General features: G+C 39.7%; 1 protein-coding gene across 1 annotated transcript in view; it reads left to right on the forward strand.

Moving 5' to 3' along the window:
• Positions 1-9,579, forward strand: part of LOC111958554 (T-cell differentiation antigen CD6-like) — an 11,665-nt gene extending 2,086 nt beyond the window's left edge. Inside the window, exons 3-12 of the mRNA XM_070437331.1 lie at positions 2,233-2,532; positions 2,829-3,143; positions 4,274-4,333; positions 4,479-4,622; positions 5,154-5,267; positions 5,392-5,508; positions 5,651-5,797; positions 6,040-6,123; positions 6,274-6,402; positions 9,437-9,579. Coding sequence (XP_070293432.1) covers positions 2,233-2,532; positions 2,829-3,143; positions 4,274-4,333; positions 4,479-4,622; positions 5,154-5,267; positions 5,392-5,508; positions 5,651-5,797; positions 6,040-6,123; positions 6,274-6,402; positions 9,437-9,579 — 1,553 coding nt within the window. The remainder of the gene's footprint in view (positions 1-2,232; positions 2,533-2,828; positions 3,144-4,273; positions 4,334-4,478; positions 4,623-5,153; positions 5,268-5,391; positions 5,509-5,650; positions 5,798-6,039; positions 6,124-6,273; positions 6,403-9,436) is intronic.
• The last annotated feature ends 142 nt before the right edge of the window (positions 9,580-9,721 follow it).

The following is a 9,721-nucleotide window of genomic DNA, read 5'->3' on the forward strand; positions in this document are numbered from 1 at the left end:
GTATCAAACTATATATCTTTATTGGCTCTTTTGAAGGAAAGTATGACAGTTGTACTCTATGTACATCAAACACAGATCAAATGTATTTTAGAATTGTTTGTATGAATACTAAAGAATATGCACATCAAAATAGTTGGCAGTGGAGTCACATTTGCTTTTTATTATGCTTCAACATCACCATATTTTAGAATTAATTTCTGTCTGTTACGTTTTACTCTACTTTTTGACAGCCATGTGTTGGTGTGTTCAAGAAAGTAATAACATATTCTTACAAAAAGGGACTGACCGGAGTATGCCAATTAGGTGTAGGCTAAATGCTGCATAATCTTACAGAGGATTACTTTACTTGCCAAAGCAAGGAGTTTACTGCAACAACCAATACGATTCATCGAACACTAGCTAGCTAAAATTCAAAGACACGCTTGACGCAACATAAAAGTACAGGGAATTCAAATCAACCAACCATAGTAAACAAGATTGGCTTAAACGTAAATGTTTTTGTATGAATCACTAATTTGTCACAGAATACATAAACAAAGTGATAGTTCAAAAATATTGCTTTCCGAGGAGGAGAGCTGTGTCATGGGTTAAAGCATGAACAAACTATTTTGCTTCACGAAGATATTCATTATCTGCATTGATTCCTCAAACATTGCTAGTGTGAAATTGGTTTTAATTCAACATTGACCACAGATGTTATTCATGGCATATCCATCTATCAACTAAATTAACCAATTGAGGCAGTTAATAATAGCTATTATGAAATCCAACGTAAATATGTGATTTACAGACTCCATATTATATCCTTTCAAGGGACTATTGTGTAGCCACCTTGAAATACCATCAACAGACAGTTTACAAAATGGAAAAGATTATTCTGATTAGAGCCAAATTCAATAACCTGTTTGTAATTTACCGCTGCGTGTCCTGGGCTTCATATAGCATTGACAACACGTGGTAGCCTAATATCTAATAACTTTGATTTTGTTGTCAGAAACGATGCTTGTGGAAAACCACAGTTGCAGCAGTGCAAACAGAAATATAGTGAGTACACAAGTTCTGACATATACTGCTTTATTCATGATAAGATCAGTAACGTGCATTATTTTTCGTTTGATTGTTATTAATATAAAGAACAAAGTTGTTTCCGGTTGAGGAGTATGCTTAAGGACCCCCGCCTAACTGTTTCTGGGAGATGAACTGTTCAGGACAGCAATACTCTGTTCAGTTCTGGTTCTCTCTCAAGGTAACATAGTTTAATCTAATATTTCTACTTATGTGTATTCAACTATATTATCTTTATTGGCTCTTTTGAAAAAAGTATGACAGTTCATACTTTCACCATTCCTTCCTTCCTAAACCCCAAATTCCAATCCCTCGTGCCCATGCAGTCAAATTGCTAGGTGCTAAAGTAGAGGGATGAATGGGTAAGGTGTCTGTGTGCTTCTTAGAGGGAGGAGACACAACCTCAAGCAACAATCCTGCAGAGAACTTGATTGCTCACAAGTCATTATACTGAGATCGAAATGATATGAGGCAAAGGCATTTGTTTTACTATAATKATACAGGTCACCATCAAATAAGCCATAGTATGACAATATTTTMATTGTTCTGAGGGTTATGATGATGATGCGTAAGGCTCCGTTAGTGCAAAGTGGGAGGAACATCCCATACAAACATGCTCTCTCTAACACACAAACAGAAAATAAAAAGAAGAAAAGAATGGGTCAATTGTCATTTGTGTCATAGAGGATATCAAATGGTCCGGTGGAGTCAGATTTTGAAGGAAAATGCTATCAATCAGTTATTCAGTTATAACCATACGACACTAACCTCAATTTCATTCTCTATTTGTTGAACCTAAATTAAGTGAAGACTGAAGTGTGAAATGCAGTACCAAAGGCTCCAGTGTCACATGATTTGAAACCACTGTGAGTATTTGGTCCCGTGGTGTTTCTAGAATCAGGTTGGTCGACTTCAGTGTCCCCCTCCGAATTCACCACCCAGTGACATTTCCACAGGACATGACTCACAGGATGTGGCTGCTCTGCTGAACGTCTGCAGAGCACGGCAACCGATAGGCCAACAAACAGTTAGGGCATTCAATGTGTGTGGGTATGTGTGTGTATTATGCTGTATAACATGTACTGTACATGTGGCTACACTACATGGGGAAATATAAACATCTGTATTTCACTCTCATATTGATTCTGCATCTCCCCATCCCTCCAGCCATATCTCACCCCCCCAGGCTATCTCAGCACTGCTCTGGGGTTGTCGAGGTGCTCCATCRAGGGCTGTGGAGGCCGGTGACCTTTGACCTTGGGTCTGCAGAGTGGGCCAAAGTGGTGGAGGACATATGTACCAACCTGAGCTGCGGGGCAGTGTACGAGCTCCGACAGAATGGCACAGCTACTTTAAACTACTCCAGCTCAACGTGTCTGAGCCAGTGTGTCTACAGAGACCTACTTGTGGAGAACTGTACAGAGCTCTCATACACGGACTGCTCTAACCTGACTGAGATAACCTGTGGTAAGACCCTCATTGCAAAGCTTATGAGTGGATCGGCACAATTTATCTTGAGTAATAGCTACCGCTGTTGATAAGCAACCACAAACACGTTGTTGCAGTAACGCCTGCAAATTGCATGCCATGGAGAGCCATCGTATGGGCCGTCTCAAGTGTTTTGTGGACGCTTTGCAACAAGTTCCTCCTTTCAGCACGCTTCCATTTTCAAGCTGCTTTTTAATGATCCTGAGTGAGGCCCAGCTTCTATCGAGGTTATCTGATGATCTATGAACTGATTGGTTGATCTGTCCATTCCTCAGGGCACCAGGCCGTGCGATTGGCTGGAGGCTCACACCACTGTGAGGGACGGGTGGAGTTGTGGAGAGAGGAAAAATGGGGAACGGTGTGTGACGATAGTTGGGACCTGAGAGATGGGGGCGTGGTCTGTGCTCAATTGGGCTGTGGCTCTGCCCTAAATGTGAGTGGGGAGGACGGGTCCTTTGAAGCGGGTGTTGGCCAGGTTCTCTTAGACGAGGTGAACTGTGGAGGGAGCGAGAGGAACCTATGGGAGTGTCCCTCCATGGGGACAGTCAACGACTGTGGACACAAAGAGGACGCTGCAGTGGTTTGTTCAGGTAAGCCTGCAGCTATAATATTATCATTGTCAGTTACTGTATTCACAATCATGTCATAGTGTTTTTATATTATCTTTAGATTGSTCTGAATATGGATAGTGCAGTAATAACATGTAAAATACATTACCATGATTGAACATCTGGTGTCTTGGTGGCGAACCAAGTCCCTATCATAGCGCTGATTTTCAGCACGCTAAATGTCGACAATCAGGATTCTGATGATTGCGAATCAAGAATGATTTGGCTCGTGACCTTATCAGCGTGTCTGAATGGATAGCACTGAGTCTCAGTCACACTCAGCACTGACACTGACAAACAAGCTTCAAATCCTCCTACAGTAATGCAGAGATCAGGTGATGTGAGAGAGGTCATMAGCAGAAAAGAGACAGCTGCTTTGCATATGAATTATTGTTATTTTCATTAACGAAAAAAAAAAGAAACACACAGGCCTAAGTAATGCATGTCACTCAGAAAGTAGACATACCACGTCAATACCACGTCGCAACAGCTCTGTCTGAGGAAGACCCTCAATGAAAGATGTTCAACCTGGGAGCCAAGTTCAAGAGTTCCTTGGTGAGAAAACATCCAAACTGCCTTGACCTCAACATGACAACAGTTGTTCGCCACTTCCATGGGTTTTRAATCTTGCATCTAAATGAACAATTTTTGCTAAATGTATAGTGTGAGTTTTAGTGTGTCTGAAACTCCCGTTCTGTCAAGGCCATGGCTTGTTGACCATGTTTCCCATCCATTTCGAACACCTCAAGTGATAGTTAATTATGTAGGCCTACTCAAAAGGCTACATCCATCAATATGTGAGTCCTCCACATTTCAAGTACATTTTTTAAAGAGAAAACGCACACATTCCTGGCAGTAATTGCCAAATGACTGACTGAAATGTCTAACTTTTGAATAAGAGTCAGATATTGGTTCAATAGATCATTAGATACACAGATGGACAAACACAACTCCTCTTGGATTTACAATTTTTGAGCAAATGTTTTTTTTAAGCAAAAATGTTCCCCGTCTTTCAAACAAGAGTGCCTTGAACACTCAGGAGAAGTGAGCCATGCATCTCTTATACATTCTAGTTCTCTAACACCTCTAGGACTTTTCCATTTCCCTGACAGGAATTCCATCTCAACCAGGCAACGAGACAGCAGAACAGAACACCCAGACTTCAACCACAGGTGCCTTCAATAGATGCTGACACACATGACCCTCCATCTGTGTAATAATACACCAAGAGTGCCTGCTCTGCTCATATGAACATGTCAAGAAGAATTTGTTATCTAGTCTGTACTCTGCACTATGATTTGTTCTTGTTTCCAGCAGGCTCAGTTCTACTAGTCACCAGTGCAGAGAGCTGGTCCTCTCCTCCCACAGCTGCTGTCTGGGGCTGCATCGCATTGTCTATAGCCCTCCTCCTCACACTCCTCTCCAATGCTTCACTCTTCCTGTCTTACAGGAGAAGAGCTGGTGAGTCATCGTGTTTCTCTATTTTTCTTTCTCTTTCATTGCCTCAGACTCAACTGCCACTCTCCCCATTTGTTCACACCAACAACAACAAACATGCTATCATCAATGAGTAGTAATTAACACTGAGAAACTGCTTTKTCTGAAGGRTATTACATATTCTTCTCAATGGTTTGCCAATTATGATAATACAACAACACAATGCAATGTGATTCAATACAGTACACAAAGGAAATCACCAAACTGGAACAGTATACATATCACTGGGTTGGTTGATTGCTCATTAAGAGAGTCCCACCACCAGTGTTGTTTTCACACCAACTTWAAAAAAGCAGCATTTATTATTTCACAAGGATGATAATGTTTGAATATGYGCCATATGTGACGGTGGTCTAATTCAAATATTTAATTGGTTTTGAGATGTATTGTCCTTATTTTCTTTTCCAACATCAAATACAACAAAGACCAACAAACCTATTATCCTAGCTTTGGTATAGAGAAGTTTCAAAGGTAAAACTTTCCCTTCATTACTAGCACTTCTGGTTCACCAAAGACAAGATGGCCGCCTGCTGTCCATCCAGTCTCAACACACCGACCGAGGGGAGAGAGTCAACCTYCTCACAGTCACCACGGACACAGCTGATTACAGTGAGTTCCTACTGATGCACTTGTCCTCTCTGTGCCCATTAGTTACTTGCAATTTTAGGAAATGTCTTATTAGTTCAAGTGTCCCATTTGTCAGAATACATTTTCTCTGTGGCCTTTCATGCAGCTCCACAGTACCTTTCCCAACAACCCTCTCAGAATGACACCGACGCCTTGTGTGACTCTGACTATGAAAACTATGACTTCAATGACCAACCCTCTATTGCCATGGCTACTGCACTTGGTCTGTTCATCTTCATAGTTTTGGATAAATAGTGAAATTCTAAAAGAAAAAATATGGGAAGTGACACATGGCTATTAAGGGAGAAAGTGGTCCAAGGACTTGCTCACAGTGCCAACCAAATGGTCTTTTATGTTTTCATTAGTCAGGGTCCTTGACAATGGAGTAAGCACAAGCAGAGAGCCATGGGAAACCACGCAGACAGCAGAGACCTCTGACGCTCCTGAGAAATATAATATTGTTGCTGAGACAATCAATGGCATTGAGAGAAATAACACTGCCACCCAAAGCCGTAAGTTACTGTCAGGTTGGGTGAACCAGATTTTTACCATGATCATATTGTGTCCATGTCCGACAGATTTCTTCTTTGTCTTAAAAGGACATAATGTCCTCTTAAAATCTGGGACTTTACTATAACCGTTTGCAGAATAAGGATCAAGAAAAGTTATATTTTTTGAAATTCCCATGGTGACAGAAAAGTTGAATAAGAGCCCTATTGTAACATACTACACTAACAACCATTTGTATGTCCAGTGCATTCGCTGGTGTCATCCAGCACATCTTCTGGGGAATGCTATGAAAACATTGAGACACAGGAGAAGGAGCTGCTAGACTCAGGTCAGTTTAAAATGCTCAACGACAAATGCTACAAAAAATAAAAAATAATTGTAGTCCAAAATGCTTTTGTGGAGTCAGTCAGTGCATCTATGAATCCATTCTCATGAATCAACGTTAACAGAGTAACTGTGTGGAATGCTAACCACCCAGGTCCAGATTTGAGAGAAACTGCCCTCACAGACTTGATCTGTGGAAGAGAGCCATCCTTGGGATCGAGTAGTAGTACATCATCAGGGGAATCCTACTACAACGTGGGGATGGCAGTGGACAGCATCTACAGTCAGGTCGTTCAAGTCAAAATCACGAGAACAACAACACCTAATTTATCTGGCTGTGTCTAAACACTGAATGGAGTAGACACAACAGCAAAGGCTTTTGCACTACAGAACAGTACATGAAAGTATTGTCTTGAAAGTTTTTGGGAGAAAATATGTAGATTCGTAATTACTTCACTGGGAGCACATTTTCTCATTTTCTCCTCAGAAAAACCTATACACATTCCCCTGTGCAATCAACAAGTACACACAAGGATCAGCAACAGCCTGTGAACAGTAGCTTTCACCTACTGAGCAATCAAAATCAAGGTACCTGATATTTCTGATGAGTCTGTGCATGTGTGTTTCAAAGGTGGACAGAATTTCCATTGAACCATGTAATGTTCCTGCAGAGACTAATTCTCAGTCTCTTGCTGGTGTCATATTGTGTTTCAAAACCTGACAAATTAATTTGACGACCACCGGTGTAATCCCTGAAAGAAAAAGAACAAATCATATTCAAAGTTTCTCTAAGTTTATAAGCCAATGTGATTTCAAGTTGTGTCAAACTAAATTCAAGAACTAAGGTAGCTTGACAGATGAGGCATTGGGTATGGGGCATAAACATCTGTGAGGATTTAAATTGTACTTAATTCCTTTAGTTTTCGCCAGATTTACTATCACAGTGAATAATGGAAAGGGTAGTATTCCTGGCAGGCACATGCTTGAATCCAACAGAGGGAGGGAGAGAGAGCAGAAGAGAGAGACTGTCCTCATTCAGATGGAGGAAATTGGCCAACTTTCACTCTAATCTGCCATTAAACTATAGACACTAATACCCTTTATAGACAGACTTTACAGCATGTTGCCTGTAAAAAAAAAGTATCTGCCAATGTTTTTTAGAACCCAATTCATACAGTCCCATTTTTAACACATTCTTGCCGGGATAAGTATTTTATATCTACTGTGCACATGCCGGCATGATTAGGAGTGGGAGTAGATGTGGGTGGATGTTATTTTAATAAATATACACCATCACAAAGAAATCCATTATTAATTTGTTTTTKGGCAGGTCCTAAGAAACATTATAGGACCAATACAATTTATTTTCAAAATAATACAAAATAATGGCATATTTTGAGTTTAATTATGTTACTGGTCTGTGCAGCCTATAGGCTACATGGCTGTGCCATGCATATAAAACCAAGTTATTTTGCTCATTAAACAGAGAAGACACACTTAGGCTACACTGGTCACAGTCAACACACATTTTATAGYAGGCTGAGAATATAATGAAATATAACAGAATAAAATCCAGAATATTTTTCCCACACAACTTGCGTCACGGCAACGTCATATAAAAAAAAAAGTGATTTTGAAACATAGTCCAAGGCAAGCCCATGCTTTTTTGATCCACAATCCTCACTTCGCTTTGATAGGGAGCAGGCGTAGGGTCTTACATTRAGMGTCTTCGTCATGATACCCATAGAAAATAATAGCAATCTATACTTTCAAAAGCATGAGTCTCCTGTTCATATTTCACCACTGCTGGCTTTTGGAGTTGCCTRTATGCGACCTAGCATAACAATAGGCCTACGCTTGATTTAGGGTACATTATTGCATACTAAATGTTTCTAATCAGTGATAGATGAGCAAACAAATAGATGAGTTACCACCTCTACTTATTTGGCCAGCCAGAGAATTAACCAAATATAGATGGAGATTCAGGTGAAACAAAATCACATTGACAAGTCACAGGCTTTTGGTAGGGAGTAGAACAGGCTACCAAGCCACTGAAGATTAGTATTTTTCTCCGCTCATACAGGAGTAATTAAGGCTTAGTTCTCTAATTGTACTTTTTTGCTCATTAGAATTGTTTATTTATTATTTAATTTCGAATTATTAGGGGGTGCTGCATCACCCTCAGCACCCCTATTTCCTGTGGCTATGCCATTAATACAAAGGGGTGATTTAAAATGTTCAAACATTGATGCATTATCATTAAGGGTAGGTTCCCTTGACAAAGATTAAGCTTAGTCCTTGACATTAAGTCATGTTCAATGGCGGCACCAGGTACCCGTATTCCCCTACATGGATCACAACTGTGCAGTAGATTCTAGAGTCATGTACTGTCTAATGTACATTGCCTTCATAAAGTATTCATACCCCTTGACWTATTCCACTTTGTTACAGCCTGAATTCAAAATGAATGACATAAATAAAAACACACAATACCCCATAATGACAAAGTGAAAACATGTTTTCAGAAATGTTTGCAATTTTTTTGAAAATGAAAAATCTATTTTTATTTAAATAAGTATTCACACCCCTGTGTTAATACATGTTAGAATCACCTTTGGCAGTGATTACAGATCTTTCTGGGTAAATCTCAAAAATCTTTGCACACCTGGATTCTACAATATTTGCACATTATACTTTCTTTAAGTTCTTCAAGCTCTATCAAGTTGGTTGTTTATCATTGCTAAACAGCTATTTCCAAGTCCGTCCATAGATTTTCAAGCCGATTTAAGTCAAAACTGTAACTAGGCCAGTGTATATTTGGCCTTGTGTTTTAGTTTATTGTCCTGCTGAAAGGTGAATTTGTCTCCCTGTGTCTATTGAAAAACGGACTGAACCAGGTTTCCTCTAGTATTTTGCCTGTGCTTATCTCCATTCCGTTTTTTTTATCCTAAAAATAACTCTATTCCTCGCTGATGACAAGCATACCCTTAACATGATGCAACCACCACCATACTTGAAAATATGAAGAGGGTACTTAGTGATGTGTTGGATTTGTCCCAAACATAACACTTTTAAATTGTTATGAATTTGTTAAAATGTCTACAAACATAATTCCACTTTGACATTATGGGGTATTGTGTGTAGGCCAGTGACACAAAATCTCAATTTAATCTATTTTAAATTCAGGCTGTGTAACAACAAAATATGGAAAAAGTCATGGGGTATAAATACTTTCTGAAGGCATTGTAGATGCAATTGCTGAAAACATGTAGCCTATTGTGGATGTATGTAGATGGTAATGTAAGTCTTTTATACAGATGATTCAAGCAGCTCATCCTCCTCTGAGCTTTATGAGAACATAGAAGTCCAAGATGAAGAGGGGATTGGTGATGCTACTGTGAAAGAAGACCCGGACCAGTCTCTTTCTGACAGTGACTACGATGACATAACAAATTACTAGCATTTCATCAAACATAGCAGTGAAGTGAGAACTATAAAAACAGAGTCATTTACATTTTAGCAGATGCTATTATCCAGAAAGACATACAGGGGCAATTAAGTGTAATTGCCTTGCTCAAAGGTAGACAGATGTTTTTTCACCT

This window comes from Salvelinus sp. IW2-2015, linkage group LG35 (assembly GCF_002910315.2).
Source record: "Salvelinus sp. IW2-2015 linkage group LG35, ASM291031v2, whole genome shotgun sequence".
NCBI classification, from domain to species: Eukaryota; Metazoa; Chordata; class Actinopteri; order Salmoniformes; family Salmonidae; genus Salvelinus; species Salvelinus sp. IW2-2015.